General features: G+C 46.0%; 2 protein-coding genes across 13 annotated transcripts in view; both read left to right on the forward strand.

The window, feature by feature from the left end:
- LOC120894645 (cell death protein hid) overlaps positions 1-5,488 on the forward strand; it is a 56,114-nt gene extending 50,626 nt beyond the window's left edge. The window contains exon 4 of the mRNA XM_040297358.1: positions 1,577-5,488. Within this exon, the coding sequence (XP_040153292.1) occupies positions 1,577-1,660 (84 nt within the window). The 3' untranslated portion in view covers positions 1,661-5,488. The remainder of the gene's footprint in view (positions 1-1,576) is intronic.
- A 762-nt stretch (positions 5,489-6,250) lies between these two features.
- The window catches only part of LOC120893244 (myb-like protein AA), a 78,914-nt gene continuing 60,856 nt past the window's right edge, over positions 6,251-24,308 (forward strand). For 2 of the 12 annotated variants that reach the window (XM_040295021.1, XM_040295032.1), the window contains exons 1-2: positions 6,258-6,386; positions 7,682-7,934. The gene's annotated coding sequence lies outside the window, so the exon portion shown is untranslated. The other 10 variants (XM_040295029.1, XM_040295023.1, XM_040295022.1 and 7 more) reach the window with 10 other exon arrangements.

Genomic DNA, 24,308 nt, shown 5'->3' on the forward strand with positions numbered 1-24,308 from the left:
GCGTTCGTTGACCCATTCGACTTTGAAGGCGGAGACCATGCGCCTCCATCTATTGTTTGTGTGTGTTACTGCTGCCCACAGTCGTGCCCTGCCCAGTGGGCTGTGGATGGTTGTTTGTGGATGGGACTGTTTAGGAAAACTGCTTCCAGATGATCATAAGTGATCGTAACGCTTGGCCACGCAGCACAAACAAAAGGTCTGATAGTCCTAGACGATGGCAGCAATGAAGGGGTTTAAAAGGGAAATTTTGTGTTTATTTATTTATATTTAGTTGGAGAATAATTCCTTACAGATTTTTAGGTTGTTTAAGTGATGTGATGGACATGTGATATTAGTTTTGTAGCTAGGACTTCAAATTCAATTGAAAGGGCGTAAACGGAGTTCTTTACCACGATTAGGATGGAAATGTCTCCATTACATTTCAAAATCTAATAAAATCGCGTACACGTACACATATCGAGCAAGAAAGTTGCTATGAGGGAGCTCAACCGTTATGACTTCCCCTCGGTGTGATCCACTTTTCTCTCTATTCAAAAGCTCGCCACGTTACCCCATCGAAAAAAGAATGGTAAATAATAACGCAGTTAACGCAGCACAGCATTGCATCCCTCGTGTCGATTACGAGCGGATGCATCATAGAGAAATGATCAGCTTGTACTGCAATCGCACGCAATCAAATCACGTCCTCAATCGGGCACGTGTCGTGCCGTGAGTGCATTAGTGAGCGCAACCGTTCTGTGCGTGAGCAAAATAGATCACTGCCGCCTCCCGATGGGCGGAGGGGAAAAGCTTCAGAAGCAAATCGGAAGCGGGACAGCTCGCGCGCGCCCGATAAGAACGGCTAAATAATTGCCTACAAATCGGCGTTCGCTTGCTGCTGTGCTGTGTGCGGTTAGCGGTGCTGGATATAGGTTACGTGGTGTCGATATCACGTTCTGCATTGGTGCAGCGGTGCAGTGTACTCCCCCTCCCCCCTTGATTCTCCCCATTGCGGCGAGACCTATTAACGAGGGTTAAATTACTGATAATACTCGGCTTGCTAGAGTCATCCAACGGCGCTGGTGGTGCACCAGAGTGGCGAGCGAATCCTTTCTCGACCCTTGGACGCGGACGGCGATGCACAGTGTCGTGTGACCCACTTCTCGGGTGTGTTGTTGTTTGTGCGTCTGTTTGTGCTGCATACAACATCAACCACAAACGTCGTGGTCAGCGAAAAGCCCCGAAGGTCCACGTAACTGGTGTGACGATCGTTTCTAAGAAAGTTTTCCCATCGAAAGCTTCGTGCCATCAGAATGCATATGAAGAGGGATGGTAGGTTGTAATTAAAATGAGTGTGCTCGATGCAGCCAGAACACGGGCAAGGGAAATGTAGATGACCTCGTTCGTGGTGTGATTGATCGTTTGCGTTGCACGGAGAACATGGCACGTGGAGAGGTGTTGGGATTGGGATCATTGATGTGGTGTGATTAGAAGCATTAATTGATGTTTTTGTCTCGCTGCGCAAAAAATGCTTACCTTTAGGGTAAATCTCATTACAATACTCACGTCTAACTCTCGTTTTTGCTACCCTTTTCAGTTTCTGGAGCAACCATTAATGTGGCAGATGGCGGTTACCGCGGCGCTCATTGTGCTCGGCTGTGGATATCTGGCGGCAAGGTGAACCGACGGCAGCAAACGCTTGTCCCAAGTTAGCTCACAGAGCCGTTGGACAAGACAAACCAGCAAGGGACGAACCAGGACCCTTAACACCACACCATATCCCCATCCCATCCCCGACTGGAGCGCTGGATTTCTGGAATTTCTGGAAGCAAAAGTGTCATTTCTGTGTGCCGAAAGATGTGTCCCAGGCTGAGCGAAGAAAGAGAAAAGCAAAAACTCGTTGGTTTAGAACTTACACCGTGATACAAAAAAAGATATAAGAATAACGAAGCGCAAATCGAAGAATCAGTGTGTGGAGGAAGCGAAAGGAAAACGGAAAAAAACTCATATTGGTCTCAACTTGCAAACGTGCGAGTAATTTCACCAAATAGCGTTAGGGAACAGTTTCTCTCCTGTGCGATAAGTGCCACACTTTTCCAAATGTGTCTGTTTCACACGCAAGATCCGAAGAACTCGGCAAAGTAAGAGGAAAGCGAAGCTTGAAAAGACCCAACCCGGACTATATGTTTGACATTCTCTGTACATCCCGATCTCGAGCCTCGAGTGCAGTCGATCGATCGAAGACGATCCTTTACGCGTTCATTGTTGCATTTTAAAGCTGTTTGCCTTTTTTTGTTTACAAGCACCGTGCGATAGGACAGGACACTCAACTTTTCTACCCCGCATAAGGGATCTTACGAAGGAGCAGAAACACTTACCAGCTGATTTACAGCTTACCAGGATAGCGTTAGGCAATTTCTATTTTCGGGAACTAGTGCATAGCGAACCATAAGTAAGGTGGCGGCAAACCGACGATGTGTAGTGTGTAATATTAAAGTTAAGACCGTGTTGCGTGTAAGCTTAGTAGCAGTATTACAGACAGACGAAGGACGCGCCCCAGGGCCGTTGAGCTTTTTAAAAAAATGATGTTTTATCCCAGATTTCGTGCAACGATGCATTTCAAACTACGCGCGTTTCGGTAGCGCTTAAGGAACGTGGTGCGCAGCCATCGAGTTTCGTTTTAACACTTTCCTTTTAACCCATTAACATTACGTTCGATCTCTTTGTTGTACATGTTTATACCTCCCTCGGAACGAAAGCTTTTCCTCAAAGTTAATCAAATCTGTTTCTCTCTTTCCATTTCTGCCATTTTGCAACCACCCGAAAAGCGAGTGTGGGTTAGGTTTAGAAGTAGGAAATGCTTGTGTTGTATCTCAGCCGGGGAGTATATACTTGTATCCAGTATCAATTTTTTAGCTTGATTCAAATGATGATCTTCACGTAGAATATAGAATGATTTTACCGGCGTTTTTACAACGATCTAGCTAAAGTTATTTTAACGTTTATTTCCACCCTTACATGGGATTTCGTCTGATTCAACTGAGCTGTAAAACACACCACAACGGTTTATCAAATCGAAAGCCATACAATTTAGGCTCCATAGTCCAGGGCATCGTGTTGCAGTCATCGGAATGACTCACAAGAAATTGTAGAAGTGTCCTGCGGACTTGAGATAAATCGGAAAACCATGTAAGACAGCATTTGCCATTGGGAGAGTTGAATCGAAATGAAACAAGGTAGCAGAAGCAATAATGGTTTACCAGGTATCCATTGAATAGGCAGCAGCATTTTTCAGTGTATTTAGCAAAGGAGAGGATGATTACTGTGCGTTTAATGAGGAAAGGTAAAAACGCACTGAAGAATATATCTTCCTCAAACCATCTTGTACATGAAGACATCGCCCACCGGAAGGCGATAAATCGTGAAGCAACAGTGCCAACGCGTGAGGACGTGAGAGAAAAGCATGCAGCAGCATTCAGCTGCTGTCGATAGAAATTTAGCATAATTTGGTACAATTAAGTGCTTTTGGATCAATTCGCCCGATGCATGGCCACAACTCCATGTGCCTTCAGGAATGTTGATGTCTCTGTTCTTTTTTTATATCTTACATTTAAGGCATTCTATAAGCTAAGTGTGATTCGAAAGACAGTGAGAGGGTGAATAGCTACAAGATATGAAGCGCTCGAAGTATAGTTAAATTCGTTACAAGGAGGAATGTTACTGTTGTAATTCGTTATCAGACACAGCAATCAAATCAAAAAGCCCGTAGCGCAAAATGTGAAGAGAGAGAGAGAGAAGAAAGCTGCAGCTCACAGTGTGAGCTTATCTGGGCTGCTTATGAGAACGAAGAGGAAACCAATCCTTTATTCCAAATATTTGCAAAAAAAGAAATTGTCACTGTGTTAGGTGCCCAAAGATTTTTACTTTTGTTTCGCCGATAATTGCTAAAGTGTTTCTCCTTTCCTTCCATCTTGTCTGTACAACAAGCGCCTTAACGTGCCTTCAATTCTTATGTTCAATGCACCTTTTCATTCTGTTTGTATTCCGCTACTACCGTATGCAATAGATGGGGAGACAAAACTAGCAAACTAAAGATGATGATGTTGTTACATGGGCGGAAAACAAAGACAGGATTGATCTCAGTATCGGCACTCGAATCAGTTTGTTTGTATATCGGTTTACCGAGCTCGTTTGAGTAAGAATAATTTGGCGCAATGCATTTTGTTTACGCGAGGATACCGAATCCATCATCCAAAACACGCAACGCACAGCATGTGGCAATGAGAAGAAAATTTAAATTAGTAAGCAAAGCATACGGCAAACGAATACTAGAGGTAGACGGGTTCGTTCGAAACGGAACCGTTGTCGGTGATTATTAAATAATTTACCTCTGGGGAACGCTTTTCCGAACGCATTTGGCTTCTCCCAGGAAGAACGCAACATTTTGAAGCGATAGATACGCAGGCCTTAAAAAAACCCGCCCCGCTTGAACTACTTCGAGGTGAGAAGTAGGTAATTTGTGTTTTTAGCTAAGGTTAGCTTAGCTTTCGACGATCGGAACATACATGTGTGTTGAACAGGTTTGCAGATAGAGTGCATTCTGGAAACACGTGCAGTAGTAGCATCGGCGGTACTGATACGGCCACCCCAAAACCGGGGATCTGTCGTTGATTGGAGTGTTTAATTCTTTTTGATGTTGTGCTTTTGGCGTACGGAAGGGGCTGTGATGTAGATGTTTGATCTCATTTTATTATTTTTGTTTGCAGAAGAAGGGAAGAGCTTATCGGAAGAGGATTTATAAAAGAAGGAACGAGTAAAATTTCATCGAATAAGGTTTCTAGGGAAGTAAAAAAGCATATATGAATCAGGCGTTTCAAGCTCCAGCGAACGTTGTACTGAAGAGGAAACTTTGTGAAAGACACTACCGCACCTCACCACGATCATTCTAGCGATGCTACTAGAGATGACTCAAAAGATAGCCACGATGATTTTTGACGATATTTTTCTTCTATTTAGCAATTCTTTTGGTTCTAAAACTGAGACCTTATGACATTTTTTTGCTGCAAAAATGTTGCCAAAAATGATCGTGGGAGATCTAGAGGGGCCGGTTCAGAAACCACCTGCGACAGAGAAGGAACGTCAAACGGAGCTCAGATGCGCAACGCTGCTAGGCATTTTACATTTCTTACGTATATATGTATTTTTTTTGTTTTATTTGTTTCATTTTTAAGACATTACATGATAGAACCTTTTCAGAACATATCGAACATGCCGATTTGTGCATTTTTAGTAGTATAGATAAAGTGCTTTTTCGTGCGTCGGTCAGTTATCTGGATCGAGGCATCTGTTGTTGGCTGATGGCGGTGTAGTAAAACCCCGAGCAAACGCGACGGGAACTTCGATTAGAACAATATGTACCGATAAATACGCATTGTCACGCATTATATAGTTGTTGGAAACTGTATCTCTCTTGTATGATCGCCAATAAACATGAGATAAAGCAAAAGTAGAAGGTGTATGGGTGGCTAACTTTAATTAAACTAGGATTATTGAGACGTGGATCCATGTTATTCTAAAGGAAGGCATTTTTATGAAATAATCTGAATATATGATTTTAACCGCGTGATTTATGCGAAAATCGTAAATATTTTACCAATTTAATTGAAAGGCGCGGCCAGTGTGCATTAACGAACTTTTGTAAATCAAAGCTTTCACTAGTGTCCACTAGAGTGCGCTATCGGCTCGCGCCAAGCATGCACAGTGGTAGTGAATGCAAAAGATAAATTACCTAGAAACATACGATAATAATGATTCAATCAATGATGTTGATGCAAGTGGTTGATATGTGAATTGAATTTGCTACATTTTGAAAAACAAAGCACTATTGCGAGATATCCGAGCGGTAATGACCGTTTGTATAACACATATGCCCTGATTGCACTATGGGCTATTGATCAAACTAAATCTCTCTGAATTGTATTGTGAGCAGCGACGCAGCACTTGCTGTATGTTTTGCGTATTATAGAATCTGTAAAGATACAATACTTCATGCACATTTATACAACAATGCAATTAATAAACATTCGTGTAACGAAATCGTTTGTTGTTACAATATTTAGAAAGAAAAATAAATAAATTTTAGTTTCAAATCAGCATTATCCGAAATGCACTGTATGCCTTGCCCACTGTGCGGCAATGGAACGCACACTGTCACGCCTTCGTTCGTAAAAGCTTTCGGGTGCTGCTCTCCCATTTCGCACTCTCAATCTGTTGCTGTTCTCGCGAGTAGTAGGACGCACGTACGTACGCCGCTGTTTTTGTCCGATTGTGTCGCGTGAGTTTTCCGGGTTTGCTGCGAGCCGGAAAAACAGGTTTTCCTCAGTCGTCATCGGGAAAGCCGACGAAAGGTACTGAAGCTAGCGTAGCCGCCCGTAGTCAACGGTAAAAGATTCCGGGCGTGTGTCTGCTGTGACGTGTGTTTTTTTCTGCGGGCTGGTCGACGGAGCAAAAAAAAAGCGCAGAAATCGGAATTCTTGCAGTATCAGTGTAGATGTGAGCTGCTAATACGCTTGGTTCACGAAAGGCGGAATGGTGTGTGTATTTAAACAAAAATGCGAATCGCCGGGATTTGAGAGCAAAGTGGTCTTGTAACCGGTGAAGGGTGTTCCGTGATTCGTTCGGCGGAATGGTTGTCGTCAGCTGACTATCGTCGAAGAATGTGAAACATTTGGCCAAATACAATTTTGATACAGAAAACAACATGGCAAGATGAGTCAACAGTTGCTCGCGATACAGTAAGTTCAGTGCCAGTCCACCACACACAAGCGAGTTCAAGTTCTAAAGCCGGCTACTGTGATGAAACTTCCCGATGCTTCTTCTATCTACACCACCATTCCACTGTGATGTTGCGTTAAAGCATCAAACACGTCTTCAGCGCCAGAACCGTCCCCGTTCGATGTCTTAAAGTTTCGCTCCCCAAAAAAAAACTCAAACCAGAGAAGAAATAGTCCTGACGGGAAACGCACAGGTTGTGTACGTGAATCTGGTTGGACGGCGTCTCAAACGGTGCGTGGCAAGTGTGTGTGTGTGTGTGTGTCGTTTGTTTTCGTTTGTCGCCATCTTCTCCCCCGGCCCGTCCTGTCCTGGTGCATTATCGGCCAGAGCTGTGGTGGAGTGTTTTGGTTGCGTGCAGTTGCACCGAGGGGCCCACCGAGGGTTCCCCCTGGCCTGGCCGGCGGGCTACCTGTGCGATGTGCATTGCGTTGCGTTGTGTTTGTTCCGTTGGTTCGTTGAATGTACCAAACACGGCGCGGCACACATATCGGCGTTACCTGTTTTAAAGGGCATCTCATAAAAGGTGAATAGCTTTTGCGTCTAGGGTTTCTGCTGCGCTTTGCTGTGCGAGTGCGAGTGAGGCGGGCGAAGCGAAAACGGGAGAAAACGTCTCAAGAAAAAGGAGGCGATGGCCTTTTCCCTGGGCCTGTGTGTATGTGTGTGGATAAGTGGCCGTGTGTGTGTGTGTGGTTTGGGCTTTTCGATCGTGTGAAGAAGCAAGGTGAAGCCGTAAAGCCGATCGAAGAGGAGGCGAAGGAGTGGTGCTTTTTTTATTTCCTTCTTTCTTTCCTTCTTTCGTTACATCAAGTGTCGATCGATGTGTCAAAATAGTTGTGCGGTGAAAAATTTATGTTTCTTTTGATTCTAGCAACAACAACAAAATAAGGCGTTAAAAGAAAGCCAAGTGTGTGAAGCCAAGTGCAAAAAGGAGGAGCATTTGTGTAGTTTATGTAATTGTAGCTCCTCAGAGTGTTGATTATTGTCCTCAGTGTTAACAAGTGTGAGCTGTGTTTTGTGTATTTTGAAATTAAATCCTGATCGTAAGCACTCCAACAAGATTCGTCGTACGACGGCAAAAAGGAGGTGCGTTATTCACACAATTACAACAATTTCAAAATCAGGTTTGTACCGGGTCAACAATCATACAATTGGTTATTCAACATAAACCAGAGAGGGGTAAAAATATAGGAAAATGTCCTAATGTACAAGAAGCATCGTCCAGCTCGCCCAATTCCCAATCTACTTTAGCCGTTAAATTAATCCTTGTGCGCCGCCGGATTTGATTTGATCGCGAAATTAATGCCACCTTGGCGCAACTCGGCGCGATCGTGAGCAACCAAAGTTATGCTCCTTCCCCATGCTCTTCCCCCTCCCGGCACCCACCTGGGCTGGGCGATTTGCAAACCAATTGGCGTAGCAATATTTATTCCGGTTCCAGCACGAACTCAGCGTGCAGTAAAAAATGCTGATCCGTTAAACGGTGCTTCTCTGTGACATACATACAAAGACGCAAAAGAACGTGTGACGACGACGACGACGACGACGGGGCCAGTTTTCGGGGAGCGACTTTTCTCGCGAATTTTTATGCTGGAACGATCCAATGTCTGGCCGTCTTGTATTTTTTTGTTGACTCGCTATTTCTCTCCTACTGCCCCCTGTTCTATTGGCAAAGTGTGTATGTGTGTGTGTGTGCCAGGGCTGATTCGGTACCGTCATCATTTGGCTTCCCTTTTTGCCTCTCTTTACCCCACGCGGCTGTTTGGTTGGTTCTTTACGTGGTGCTATTAACGTGCACATTATCGCGAACCGATAAAATATCTTTTTCTGTCCGCTTCTTGTTATTCGTCTGCTCTCGCTGTTGGCCATGTATGCGTGGCAGCAACACACACACACACAGCATGAAAACGGAGCTATCGGTGTGTTTGCTTAAACAGTTTATCCGCGAATAAAATAAAAATACGCGAGAACGCACCTACACAGAGAGAGAGCGAGAGAGCCACAAGCGAGCAGCACACACAGAGACAGAGCCGCGGCCGCGTCTAGGGCTTGGTGTTGGGGAGGCTTTTGGGATCTAACACACATCTGCTGCAGCCAGTGGCCCCAAAGCGTGTTGGTTGTTTGTGTGTGTGTGTGTGGGCTGTGTGACGGACAGAGCCCCCCCAAAACGAAACCAGTCGAACACCATCGATGGCCAACCGTCATCGACAACGCGTTGCGCCTGGCTTGCATTTTTTGGTTTTACGGACCTCCACCCTCCCTCCTCCCTTCCCCACCATCTTTGGGCGTGATTCAAAACACGCGGAAAGGGCACACGTGTCTGTATGTGGTAGTAACGCGCGATCGTGACGTTCGAGCCCGCGTCGCCATGGTGAAGGCTTCTATTATTCTCGAACAACACAAGTTCGCTGCTTGGTTGGGTTGTTTCCCCCCCCCACAACATGTTCTTCTTTAATTTACATTACCTCGCAACCAAACAAACACACATACACACACACACACACACACACACACACACACACACACACACACACACACACACACACACACACATACATACCTAGAAACACGCACACGGACATGCTGTTGATGGCGTTGTGTTGTTGATGCGTAATGTAAGTATTTTTTGCTGTTTTTTAATCGTTTTTTTTTGTTTCAACATTATTTTGGTCCGTCATCGCGGCGACCACACTGCCGCGCGTTGTTTGTTTCAGCTCGATTTCATTTTGTTATTTTCCTCTGCACACACACACACACATGCTCATACACCTTGAAGCAGCGGGCGCGCGGCGGTGGTTGCGTCCGACCTGCCTCGACTGCATTCCATGGGCAGGCGAAAAGAACACGAACGAACGAATGAACCGTGAAAGCGCAGAATGGAAGAGCGGCGGCAAATCGAAAACCCAACAGCAGCGAGCAAGTCCCAATGTTAGGAGCCCTTTCAATGGAAGGAACCCGCTACGAAACAGGTCGTAGGGAATTGATCGAATCAACCCTTCGGTTGGGTTCCCTGCCGTCCAGCAGACGGAGGAATAATGGTTGAATTCCCCCTTTTTGTTTGCAGCCAAACAGCAGTAACCCGGAGCTTCCTTCCGAACGGCAAAAGCTTCCCCGGGGGAACTCTCTGGCACGATGGGAAAAGCATTGGGTCAATTGTTTATGAATGAGGAGGTAAAAAACTCTCCGAAATGGTTGAAATTGGTCTGGGAACTGTTCATTCGGTATGGTTTTGGGAGTTATGGCTTAATTTTTATGAATGAGACGATCAATAAACTTTAGTATGTGTCCGGAGCATGCTTTATAAGCTCTCAAACTACCTCTTTTATCTACCGAATTCCTCGTCTGCATTCAAACTCAGATTAATAGGCATACAAAGGCCATATTTCTTAAACTTTTGGTAGGGATTCTTAAACTATTTGTCTTCCAGAGCAACTTGAGGTTGTGGATTGTGGCTCATTTCAAACCTGACAATACGTAAGACGTAATTTAAAGTACAAATATTGCAACGGTAACGTTAAATGTCCTCCTGACGGTATCGATTCGTACCACCGTGTACCTCGCCTCGTACAGAGAGACCCCAATGGAAAGAACTCGTCGGGTCCGGTTTACGTTGGCCGTCTGGTGGGGGAGAAAACCCGACAGGTCCGTTTCCTCCCGCGACGAAGGGCGCGAGGGTGAAATAAAACTTGCATGCGTAGCAGCACAGAGCCTGCCAATGTATGGGTGCTGCCACGCGGGTTGTCTTCTCCCCATTCTGGCTGGCAGCATAATCCCACGTGGAGGCGAATGGGGGAGGGTGGGAGGAGCGATGGCGTTGTATTTTTGTTTTGCACGTTGTTCGTCCGCGCGCAACGTTTTCCATGGCCGATGCCGTCGTTACGATGCGTTACCCAGGCGTTACATTCGCTCGTGCTTTGACCAGCAAAGCAATTGAAACTCACCTTTTTTTTTGTTACGTCGGATTTGTTTTTCCCCCATTCATAAGCTAAAGTCCTTTTTTCGATGGTCAAGAAAACAACACTCCCCCCCCCCCCGTGGCAACTTGTAACCATCATTACGCGTTTAGCGACGCCTTCCAGCGACAGCTTTTCGGCGCCTGTTTGGCCTGAGATGAAACGATGAATTTGTTTTCCTTCCGGTGGTAGCGGGCGCACCTGTTTCGCAACATAAAAAAAGCACGCAGCCCCACGCACAAGTTCGCCGCAGAACACAAACATCAAAGCGACCGGGAACAACATTTTGTTTGCTGCATCGACCACCACCGCCCAACGGCTAAGGTTCGGGTCGGCCACAGAAGGGGAGGAAGGACCTCGACCTCTCGCGTCAGTCGGTGTAATCGAGCGCAAACAGAAATTTGTTTATTGTGCTCGTTGCTACGCGCCGTTTGGCCTGGGGGGTAAACAAAACCACCCCGAGCCGCCACTTTCGTTCGCCTTGAAATTGCCCAGCGCCTAGCATCATCCCCCATGGTCACTCCAAAAGGGCTGTCGATTAGGGAAAGCAGCAACAGCAAAAAAAAAAACAGCACATCAAACACTCACACGCTACTCGAAACAGTTACCAGTGTGCTAATCAACCGCCCAGTGCGAGTATCGATGACGGAATAGAAAATTCAAAACATCCGGATCGAAATCGGAGACCCGCGGCGACGGCAGACTGCGCCGCTGGCCGCTTTCCCAGCACGTGCAGGCTTCTCGTGCATGTTGTGCCAGAGGCCAAGGGGAACGCATCGCTTTCACCATGGTGACGAAAATCAACATCGGCCACATATTAAGTGCGGAAGGTTGCGGGAGCGCCCCTGAAAGTCGTCCACCATTAGCATTAATCAGCGTACCATCGGCAAGTTTCCGATGTCACGCGAGGGCCGCGAAGCGCGTAAAAAGGCGTAAAACATGCGCTGGAAAAGAAAAGGAAGTGGAAGAGAAATGCTCAATCAAGCAGCGCGGCAGAAGAAAAAAACAAACTTTCTTTTGCCGGCGTAAAATTGTGGTACGATTTGCATATGGGAATGAATTTCGGGTGCAGATGGATGGGGGCTGAGTTACAGGGCTAGCATTTTGTGTCAGACGATACTTGCAAAACACGGTCGAGTTGTACGGGTTCTTTGAAATCAGACTCTCAACTTCTTCTTCTTCTTCTATTTAGCGTCCTACGCGGATATGCCGGCCTGTACAGGGCCTTTCGAGACTTAATTCATTACCACACGTAAGCCGGATAAGTCAATCCTTGCAACGAGGGAATGGTCCATTCTAGGCTTGAACCCATGAACCCATGACGGGCATGTTATTGAGTCGTTCGAGTTGACGACTGAACTGCGGGACCGTCCCCAAATGCTATCAACTCTGGTCTATAAATACGAGACACGGAAGCTTTAAAGCTCGTGAAAAGTGTTTTAAAATTAGCTCCATACGCAAATTGACCGAACTGGCGTTAACTTCGAAACTTGGAAATCACTCACCACGGCGACATGAATGATCCGTAATTAAGCAATAACACCTCTTAGCTCACTCCCTAAATGGGCATAATTCAATTACAACCAAACAAGCGGCTCCAAACAACCCCGGGGAAAAGAAATGCCCCGCTGCCGCGCCTCAACATTGATGGCAAATCCTTTTTCCGCCCATTTGCTCTCGGCCCTCTCAGCCCAGGCAGGCGATCTATCGCTGATCGGATTAGTCACGGGAGGACAATAATCCGTCTATTAACGGCTCGTTTCAATGATGCGTCATCCTCAACTTACCAATTGGGGGTTTGGGAGGGGCATTTTTTTGTTTGTTTCCAACCGAGCCCTCATAAAATTTTATACGCACCTTTCAATCAAAGGCAAGGCTTGGCCGCCGGGAGAGGTAAGTAAAACATAAGTCCATTAGTGTCACCGGCGGGCAGAAGGGACAGCCCAGAAATTCTGGTCACGTTTTGCACCTTGGCGCGTGTGAGCGCTTTCTTTTTCCTTCTACCAGCCCCAGGTGATGGCGGTGGCTGGCACGTCACAGTTGTTTTTCTTTTTTTATTTTGCTTTCCAAGAGACGAATTGCTGCCCGGGTTGGGTTGGCAAAAATGTTGGAGACACATTCCAGCTTCGGGCGCCCTCGTCCGGACTCCGGGTGTGGCGAAAGTGAAAGAAAGAGACAGAAAGAGAGAGTGCAAGAGGGCGTGTGTCCGACGGGACTCATTTTCCTTTAATGTCCGTGACGGTAACCTCACGAAATTCGCTTTATAAATGGCCACTCCAGAACTGTGCACAGGGTGGTGGTGTAGTGTACCGGTCGATACTTGAGTCTCTTCTGTGGCCGGGGCGAGCTTTCGGATCGAATCCAGTAGCGACCGACGACCGGTTTATGTCCCGCGGGAAATAACTTAAATGTTACCGAACCACCACCAAACCGGGTCGTCGGTCGAAACACTCTTCATATTGTGTTTCTGTGTTCGTTTGTGTGTGTGAGGGGTTTCATGTTAAGAGTTATGAGTTGCCTCCATGCACGCCACGTGCGGGCGCTTTTCATCAGCCCGCAACGATAGCGAAGGCTCCGAAAGTCGACGGACGAATCGGTCGCTTCGGGCAACCTGGCACACACACACACACACACACCATGGTGTGCCTGCGGTGTGCTAACGTGTTAATGTTGTTTTGCGACTTACGTCCAAAAGATAGTTTTTGTACTGGTTTGGACTTTCTACGGGTTCCTTCCCGTCCCTTGAGTCTTGCCCTTGTGAGCCTCGAGCTGAGCGAGCCCTGCAGGCAGCAGTTGGCCAGATTGTTAGCATAGTTTTTAGCCTTGTTTGCAACGCCTAACTTTGGCCCCGAAATAGTGTTACGGAATAGAGTCAGCATTCTGTTTCCTGGAACGCACATTTGTGAATGAATTGGAAGTGATGCGCAGAATGAGTTTTTTTTAGTATCATTCAATTCTGTTTAAACGTGGCGAGAAAATCGGTTTGAAATAATGTTTAGATGGAATCCAAAATTATTGCAAAATAATTCTGCATGGCAATGAAGCAGTATAGCTGATGCTGATCTACTGCAAGCACAGAAATAACACATAAATCTTTTTAAAAACAAACGATTCCCGTAGGAACATTTCAAAGCCACGCTATCACGTTTACAATTCACCCACAAAACGGTTTGCATTTCATTTGTTCCATTTCCTATGTGGATTCTGTTGTTTCTGTACGCTCTGCACGCGGTTGATGTTTCAATCCGGATCACACGCTGCTGAATGAAACATAAATTTCCACTCATCAGTTTCGTGCCTGATGAGTTCTGTTTTTAGTTCCGTAGTCAACGATGCAAAAATTCCACTGACCGTGACCGGGGGGAGGCCGAAGGAAATTAAAATGCACACACAAAATGAAAATGAATGAAAAGCGAGCATGCTGAAAATCGAAAAAAGAACAACCGTTTGCACGCGTGGATGTTTGTTTGTGTATGCACATAACGTGAAAGTGTGTGGAGGAGCATAGTTTGTGAATCGATTCGTACACCATGCTGTGGTCGGGAGGCGACGAAAATAAAAGCAGAAAGGCTAAACCAATGCCTTCGACCTTGCCCTTGGACTTGCCCGGTGGTATCTAATATTTGTTATTCAGTACGCTCGACTGAAGCCGCCCCGAAGGCAGGTGCTCTTTTGCGGGCCACTGTTCGATTGGGGCACAGGTTGTTACGATGATGATGATGATGATGAGTGTCGTGCGATATGAAACGTTGTCCACTCCCGGGGGGCACGCAAGAAGAAGGTCAAATCATTTTCTGTGTGCGCTCACTTCACTGCCGAGCGAAGGGAAAACAAACAAATGGAGAAGAATTGGTAGAGAAGAAGGAGGATTGGTGGGTGGCAATAATAGATTACTCGGTCGGACTGGACGCATGGATTGCCGGGACACGATTGAATGTCCGGTACGGCCAACGCTAGGGGATGAATATTAATTTCCCATGCGTCAGCTTCTTGAGAATGTTCCGCTCAAACTTTGCCATTCATCAGAAGTGTCCTTCTTTTATGCCGAAGTAGAGCAATATTTGTTGTCCCCATCCATTGGAAGGCTTCTTTAAGCGCTCACTAAAGTAAATTTAGAACAATTCCAAGAAACGTCTCAGTTGTGTGAATTTCATATCAGCCAAAGTCGGCCATAGTTATGCAAATTGATTGATGACATAAATACACCGTTAGAGGGGACATCGCTAATACCGGCTACCTCTGGGGTTGGGAAAAACTCACCCGCATTCGGTGTGATTATTTCGATGGTAAATATTGTCTCGCTCAAAAAAAGTTGCTCAAGAATAATTCACTCAATCGTGTTCCTCCGGACCGGCGTTTAAAAAGCGTTGGATTGTTTACTTCTTACTGCTTCATATTTAGATATCGCCGTTCACGACCGAGACGAGAGTCGGTGGTGGAAACTGAATTGATTTAAAACATTCCATCGCTTTTATCGCTATCGAGGGTGATTTTTCTGTCGCGCTTTCGCGTTTCGTGCCGTGGTGATCGTGCCTGCGGAAACTTCCCCAAGCCCGCGATATATTTTATGCGTCAGTGGGATGGGTGGATTGGAGGGCAAAAAATAAATGGGCAGATAAAAACGCAAGCGAGAGTGATTGAGGAGGACGGTTTTCCGTTTGACTATGGCTCGAACTTCCAGACAGCCCCCCCGGTAGTCAGGCTTCGAGGTGGAATCGAAGACGTTTGGTTCCGGAAGCACAAAAAAGCGCGCCAGCTCGGTGATTGATTTGATGCGAGGGGGGACGATGGTGTAAGTGATAGAGAGGGCGTTATCTTTCACCGACCATAAGCCCTGAGTCGCTGCAGCCGAGCCGGATGACGACCGACGGACGAGAAAATAACTGTCACCCAAAGATGGATGGATTTCGCTTCCGATTCCGCAGTGCCGCTAATACCTCCTTCTGCCGCCTTCCCTGCCCCGCGAGCTGGCCAATTTGGTTGACCCCGGTTGTGCAGTTTCGATGACGCTACGTGCTCTGAACCGTCTGAATGCGATACAACCAACCAGGAAGGAACTCCCGGAGGGTGCAAAAAATAGGTTGAAAGTGATACATTGGGAGCGATTGCACTTGCCGAACCTAATCGATCAATTAATGTTGTCGTTCGGAGTTGTTGCGGTGGGTTTAGTGTTTCAATTAATTATCGGTTCCCGGTACAGCTTTGTCTGCTGAGTCACACGCGCTCTGTGGTTCGTTGATCATGAAATGACATGTTTAGTAATTTAAAATATGAGATAATTATCCTTCAAGCTGACAAGTTTCGAGTTTCTTTCTAGCTGCTCCATATTGTACATTGCTGTTTGAAATGCTACTTAAATGACAGAAATAATAGAAACAGTAGCTCGATTCGATTCTGTGCAGCTCTCAGACGGATTAGTTCCAAACTTTCACAACCCATTCCAAACTAAGAAAAGACCGAAAGCAATCGATTATGATGAAAGTAATTAAGTTAATTTTTGCCAACCAGCATACAACTAACCAAGTTTCATCAGCAATTTTCCCCAATTCATCCGGCTTAATTAAATGCCATTCTAGCCCAACTTTAATGTTATTCATTTCGCCCCGAAAAACCCTAGAAGCTCACAAAATAATCAATTGTTTTCCAAGCGTCTCCTTTCCGAGCTCCCATGCGGCATCCGTCCATTGTGGGCCTTTTTTGTGTTTCGTCTGTAACTTGGTGTTTCGTTTCACAATTTAATGAATTGCTTGGCGCTTTGGATGACAACAAAAAGAGGGAAATCCTCTCCCCAAAAAAACACAAATGTATTCTAAACACTGGCAAACGCCGCTCCAGCTAGCCTGCTACGCACAAGCTGACGCAGCCCGATGAAAAGTTTGTTGGTCCCGTTTGACAGGGTTTTCCTGCGTCCGTTCCTGCGCCATTCCGACGCCCGCCACGCAACGCAAACTGTCACTCAAATGCAAATCCTGCGTGTTCCCGCCGCTTGCTTCATAAACTCTCGTTCGCCCCAAATGATGGGACAGACTATGCGGGGTCATCTTACCGCGTCGTCGCACAAACTTGCCAGCCGTCATCGTCCGGGTACTGTTTAGCAAAGAAAACAACCTTCGCTTTTCGCCGGAAGACTTTTCTCCTTTCTACCGATACCAATAAAACAAATCCGATTAGCAATTTAGTGTATAATTGGGACGAGCCTTATTAAAGTGTCGTCGCTGGCGCATAATCTGGCGCCTGTGTTGTTTCTCGCCTCTGTTGGTGTGCACAATCTTGAACCCAGGGCCACACCGCCGCTGCTGTCGTGGTTGGAGTGTATGAAGAAGCGGTTCCAGGGTGTGATAGGTTAGGGTAAAAAATAAACTCAAGTAACTGACGGCCAGCATTGGTGGTGAGCTGGTTAAGGCTTCTGTTTACTGAGTCCTCTTACCGCACAACTACAGCGCTACCAGGAAAAGCATTGAAGCTGTAACCGTAATTGAAGTCACTCTTCAATCCATTTTTCCTGAACGACAAAATCATTCTATTATAAAATGTCGTATTTTTAGTATCTCTTTTTTAACATGATTTGCAAGCTTTAAGATATTCACAAAAATGTATAATTTCCTTTGGTGGGTTGAAATTCGCTAGTCTCAATGTCAGACTCAGCAAAGAAAAACCCGTTGCCCAAGGACGTCGGGTCCTTTCGTTGCTTTAAAGCGCGCGAGACAAATTTATAACTCCCACGCGTGGTGGGGGCAACCGGTCCGATCCATCTACTTCCTCCTCTTCTATCCACTAAGTCGCTAACCGCTAGCAAATAGAGACGGCGGTCACGTGCCGCTGAAGTTTGGTCGCTAAGTCGCAAGTAGACGGCAACGGCGACGATGGGTTTCCGATGCCCGGGTGATTATTAGGACGGAGCAGCGACTATTTGTCACCGAATTTGTTTCCCATCGTGGTGGTAAACGGCTTTTCCGGCCGGCTGATATTTCACGTTCGATTGGATCCTCGCACTGTGCAGGCAGGCGCAAGCTCCTTTTGCCGTTACAGTTCGGTGTAGATGGAGAATGGAAGCCATCCTTCGAATGGGTAAATATTTGTATAAATCGTCGCCTCTGCCCCTAATAGAGAGGTAATGAATATTAAAGAGATACTTAAAAATGGTCCAGAATTGTTGTTGTCGTCCGTCGCGTCGCTTGTGGTGGCAGTTTCGTTAGAAAATCGATTCGATTTTCCGTTTGTCTGCGGCCAACGTGTATCTGTGACCGATATAATGTCAATTGAGTTTCCCTTCGAGCCGCTAGAATTGCTTCACCTTTCGTTACATAAACCGTATAAGGGTGTGTGTGTGTGTGTGTGTGTGTGTGTGTGTGGGATGAAAATAAAAGGTTTTCTGCTGGCTCAATCGTTTCGAAAACACTGCGGAACAACAATGTCCAGACAGAGTCAACAGCAGGAGGGTTTTCGGAACAAAGCCTGCCTCCCGGTGAACGCCAGTGAACTTATCCTTCATCTACTAATGTGGACTTGTGTTTGAAAATCGATTGACTCGAGTCCGGGAAAGTGTCTCCGGCAGCCCGGTGTCGGGGGTGGTAGTGGATAAATCAATTCCAATAGGAGTCCTTCCGGAAAGGCTAACAATTTACCAACGATGCCAAAAAAAAAGCGGAAAAATGAACACTACACATTCTATCCGAATTTTCCGAGAAACTGTTTTGCGGTACTTTCTTCGTTCACTCGAAAAAGAAACAACCCTTAGTCAGGTGAATAGAGGAACCAGAGCGCGTATTGCTCGATTGTATCAGGAAGTACCGGAAGCACGGTCGGAGCAGGGACGGAGAGACTAAATAAAAATCCTAACCCGTTCGTGTCGGTATCTGATTTGCTCGCAATAAACATTCGCCGGAAGTTTGCTTCCCAATTGTGGCTGGCGTTTGTTTGCGTTTCCGCTCGCCAAGGCATACACACACGCACACTCGCACACGAGGGTCACCCTTCAGTAGCAGTCAATTGGCGTTCGTAGCGAAAGAAGCCGTAGGGACCCGCTAGAGGAGTTTTGTGATATCGATCGATTGGTGTGACATCTTTTTTTCCCACATTCGGTTCTGCCTGGTAGAGCGCTATCAGTTGCGCGTCTTTTGCATAAAAAAGAAGAGTTTCCCGAACTGCTTCATCGTGCTCAGCATCATCGGTGGGAACGTGTTGTTGCTGGTGCGAAAAATATTGACAAGCTCTCTAACGTGTCTGGAGCATCAATATGACGAACACTTGCACTGAAGAAGAACTAGTAAGATGGTAAGAAGGGGAGGAAGAAAGAGGGCAAGCTATTGAACGAAAAATAGAACCAGTACATCAGGTTCAATGCCGGCGGTGAAAATGCGATCCTTTAAGGTCCTTCAATACACCCAACCAGTATACATGGTGCGAATGGGAAAAGTCATGAAAAACACACGCCCTTCCTTTCCATGTTTAGTGGCTGTTTGATTTTTTTTGCTGCCCCCTTTTTTGCTACCGCCACCTACTCAAGAATATGCATATTTTACAACGCGGGCAAGTGAGCCCGGGTGTGAAATGGAAAAGTGGAAAAGAAAAGCAAAAGAAATGAAAGGAGTTGCTTATCGTCGGTGGCGGGGCGTAACGAGTGGCGCGATTTGACATTCTAATAGAATATTTATTCTACCTCCTGTGACATTGTTTTCGGGGACACTGTGCTCAAGTCGGCACTTCACTGCCTCACATGTGGCGTGTGTGTGTGTGTGTGTGTGTGTGTGTGTTTGGCATGCTCAATTCTGGCAGGAATCGTTTTCCACTTTGCTGTGTATCGGTTTCACCATCGAGACGACGGTACAATCAAGCGTACAAGAGAGGGCGTCTTGGCGGTGGTACATTGATTTTACACACCCGTCCGCATCCGCACACCGCTGGCTCGTCGCAGGATGTCGCAACATATGTTGGAGTACTGGTAGTTGATGTTTGGTTGATGGTGGCGCAGGATGATGACGGGGCTGCTGCTCACGCTCCTTCTTCTTGCGATCGATCCGCAAGACGGAGAGTGTGTGATGTGCGATTAAGTGATTTTAATTAGCGATATTACACACTCGGGAAATCTCGCGGGCGTGTGTGTGTGAATCGTTCAAGTGTAATGTAAAAAACGGGGGATTAAATTGTGCTTATAAAATGGATGGCTTTATTTGGGAAAATCAGATGTGTCTGGGGGTATGAAATTCACATTATGGAATAGCACTTTTTCTTGTAACAGATTTCTCACTCACTCCAGAATCAACAAACCATTTAAAGGCTCATAAAATATCAATAACCCGCCACGCACAACTCTTTTAAATCGTATTTGAGCCTAACCCTTAACGTGTTCAATTGACACGTAACAAGGTTTGACGGTTGAGGCACAGCAGCACAACAACAAAACATTCTCCACGCTATCCAAAGCGCTATTCCCTTACGCTGTCAATGCGAACGTCGCCCCCCATTCCTGCTTATCGATTTCACTCCGTCCTTCCCACAGGGTGTAAGAAAAGTGCGCAAGTAGCAATTGATTGCTGCCATTCTTCCATTCGATCGACATCGGATAGTAACACCTGCGACCTAATGCGAATGGTAGGATTCTGCAATCCTATGCCGTCGACGACGGTTACAACGACTCGCAATCCTTCTCCGGTACGACCTCGACGACGACTTTGGTGGCACCATATGAAATGCGCACACCCCATTTGCTTCGCAAAAGGCGAACCGACGCGCCAATAGTAAAGGCTTTAACGGGGAAGGAAGCTAAAGGTAAATCCTTTTACCAAATCACTCACTTACGCTCTGCCACTGCACAACCCTTTGCGTCCCTCGAGTGATACTACCTGGGAGTGTGCACTTGTGTACTTCCATTTGCCATTATGTTGATTTCGTTTCGTCGAGATTGGCTTTCTTGGATTGAAGTCTGCATTGGGCAGGAGAGAGAGATAGAGAGGTGGAAGAGGAGAATAGTGCTCCGAGGAAAACAACAGCTTTTACACCATTGTTTTATCATTTAATACCAGCGCCTGCCTGCCCGAAGTGCGGTAAAGTTGCGTTCGGGTGCAGGAATTGTAATTGCAAATCAATTCCTTACGTCATTTAGACTTAGTTCGTTTGTTGGCATGACAGATGCTGGGTGGGTTTTTTGGGGTTACCCTTTACCGTAAGTCGCTGTGTGCGTGTGTGGGAGCGAGGGTCATTTTTGGGACCTTGGGTGTGCTTCCGGATGAAATCGTTTGTCGGATCGATTGACGATGATGGTGATGAGAGCCGGAGATGTGGTGTTGATAGCTGCCGCTTGGCCCTTGATGTCCGACCCGGCGGAACGAACGATAGGGATGAAAGTCCTTTTGATGTCCGCCCGATCAAAGGCCGTCTCGATTGGACGTCCGAACATTCGCATGGGAAAATGTGGCATACGATAAAAGGGTAGCATAGTTTTGCAATGCTAATAAATTAGTTGCATTTAAGGAGAGTGGATTAAGATGACGGAGCGATTTGGGCGTTATCTCCCGATTGGCTACAGTTGAGTTGCTTGAGAATTTGTGAAAATTAAACTTGCTAACATGTAAGTCTTGTTTGAATTTGTAAGACGCAGACGAATGTCGTTCGTTTTACGGGATATTTATTTCGCAATTGGCTGTCTTGTGACAATTCTTACTGAAACACAATTAATTTTCTAATTCGGTTGCAGACATAATGTCCAGCAATTTCAGCAATGCGTTCCCCGTGGTTTGCAGATTTAATTGCGCAGTGCTCTTTCATTATTACTCCCGCCAGCCCCTTGCGCGAGCAATGACCGTTTGTCGCAGTTCCGTGACGACGGTAATTTTCCACACCGCAATGCAGTTTTACTGTACTCTCGGAGTCGGTGGTCGGTCGAAGTTGCTGGTCTCCTCTGCTTTTTTCTTCTGCTGTTCACCACAACTATCCTTCACGTCTAACCACAAACCCTGCATGACTGGCCGCCCTTAGCAGTTCGCGGTCTTACGGTTCCCTTTACGGTTCATTGCGTGCCATACCACCAACACCACGAGCGGCAGCAGCAGCAATGCTGAAGAGAAATAGTGACTATCCAATTCAATTTCACCCGTTGCCTTCATTCCTTTGCCGGTGCCGGATGTTCGTTCGTACGGATGGATGGCTTTTGGAACGATCCATTTCTATTTCTTTCCCTACTCGTGGTATGATCGCCATGCGGGGGGGGAGGTCTAGTAGTTTTTTCCGACCCTTCTGCTGCGCGATTTCAGCGATGGGGCGTGGGGCAAAGCTTTAACCCAAGGAACGCTGTGATTATGAACAATTTGGCGAGAGAATTCGTTTAATGAAATGTGGCTTTGGCGTTAATCGTGGACGGAAGGACGGAAGATGATGAGTTCCATCTGGTCGAGAGAAAGCCAACTGTTAGGAAGATGGAGGACAATCTTCGATCATTTCGACGGCCCGTTTGCAAGTATGTCCATCGTCATACGCTTGGTAGTGTTTGAGCTAGATATGGAAAAATGGAACAATACATTATTGAACTTTATTGAGCAAATGGATGTGATGTACTCGGTCAATTGAGGTTTTTAAAATGCTTTATGTACAAATTGTAAATTAATTTCTATTTTCCCACGTCCTGTGTGACATCATCTGGCTAATCATTATTTCTTACCTATTTATTGTATGTTAGCAATAAATTACGGATGCGGATGTATAATTAATACGGGTGTAATTATTGTGCCTCCCATTTTCAGTACACCACACCTTAGTCAAATATTCAAATTCAAGCTCTTTTTCTATTGTACAACATTATGGCGTTGCTCCCACGCCCGAATAGAAATGGAGCGGCCGTTTTCCGTTGTATGCAAAACCTTTGCTATAGAAACCGAAAACAGCAAGCCGGCCTCGCACAGGCAAACACCCGAAACCAGGTCAATGCCAGACACCAAATATTATTGTACGCCCCGTTCCATTTGAGTGATTATTTAAACCTACACCTCCCTGCATCATCACATCGGAGGGAAAGAGCCGAAAGCATGCGACGTGAAGCATGGAATGCATCCACGTTTGACCCGTTCAGTCGCTGCTGTGTTGCCCCCTGGCGCAATGCAGCGTTTATGTGCCTCACGGCCGGGCAGCGTAGAGCGCAACTGTAGCATAATAACGGCGGCGACATAATCAGTCGTTCGTGCGAACCAGTGGACAAACAATTGAATTTATGTTGATTTCGAATCGAATCAAGCGACGAAGGACGGACCGATTGTGTGGAATAAGTGTCGCGATTTGTTTGTCAATTAACACCTTTAAGGATTCAAGGATAGTCTTAACACAATATTTGAGATCAGTTCGATCTATTGTCGCTTTAGAAACAGTTTTTCTAACACTTCCTCTTACTCAACCAATGGTCTTTTGTTGCGTCTGATAGATGGCACAGGCTGATAGATGTGAAGCTCACTGTTACGCAATCATAAATTATAATCAAGCATATTTCCATATTTCCAATTTAGCGCCTCTGCACAGGCTCTAACGAAGCGTCTTAGTAAGGAGTGCGGTTCCTCAATAACGTCGAGCAATTGCCTTAATGTATAGTGCAAAGCCGTGTACAGGGATAGGGAACCATCGTTCTCACTCTCTATCACTCTCCTTCTCTCTGTTACCATCCTGCTCGAAAGGTTCATGCAAATTTTCGACAATGTAAGTCTACACGCTCGAACCGAAGGCGCATTGTTAGCCGCTGATCGATAGGAAAGGGATCGATTGTTGGGCTATAATTAAAACGAGATGCAGTACACCGAGCCATGGAGCTGCATGGGGCAGCAATCTCGAGATGAATAATGCAGCGCTAACCACTAGCTACTGCCGCCGACCGAGAAGGGGTAAACTTTTGCAAACTTTGCCCTGGTTGGTCTTAGAATGCAACCGTAGTAGTATAGCGTTAGTGTATTATAGTGCGGACAAAGGTGTTTGCTTTTAATTTCTTTAACGCACTGTGTAGGGGACCCGTTGCCAGTGGATTTTAGAGCATAATTTAGAAAGGTTTACATATAATCTGTGTAGCATAATTGCATGTTTCAATTAGTAAAAATATCTTGAAGAGGCAGTTGCTAATGTAAGAGTGTTCATTAAAATGGACTAACTGCGACTCCTAGACAGATCTCGAAAGACAAGGCAGAAATGGTTCTGGCAGTAAGTCTATTTGCGTTAGCACGCACGGCATAACTTCCATCCAATTAGCCAAGATTGAACTGAAATCTGTCGTAGGATTTGAGTTTGGACAGCAGCGGCCTACGCACGGAACGGTAAGGCACGCTAAAATCGTCTACAAAAATAGCACCATGCTCTCGCGTCGTTAGTCTGTTGGGCTCATGCTATACTCTTGGGAAAGAACATGAAGACGAAAAGCACACTTCTTCGCACGCGTTTTCTTCTACCAAAACCATTGGCAGAGCTTGGAAATGTCCTTTAATTGCTCCACGTTCATACTGCACAAACATCACGCAGCATGGTTGAGGCAACTTTAAGACTCATTCGTCTGCGAAAACTTTTCCGGAAAAGGGTGTTTTT

The sequence above is a fragment of the Anopheles arabiensis genome, chromosome 2 (genome assembly GCF_016920715.1).
Source record: "Anopheles arabiensis isolate DONGOLA chromosome 2, AaraD3, whole genome shotgun sequence".
In the NCBI taxonomy this organism is placed as follows: domain Eukaryota; kingdom Metazoa; phylum Arthropoda; class Insecta; order Diptera; family Culicidae; genus Anopheles; species Anopheles arabiensis.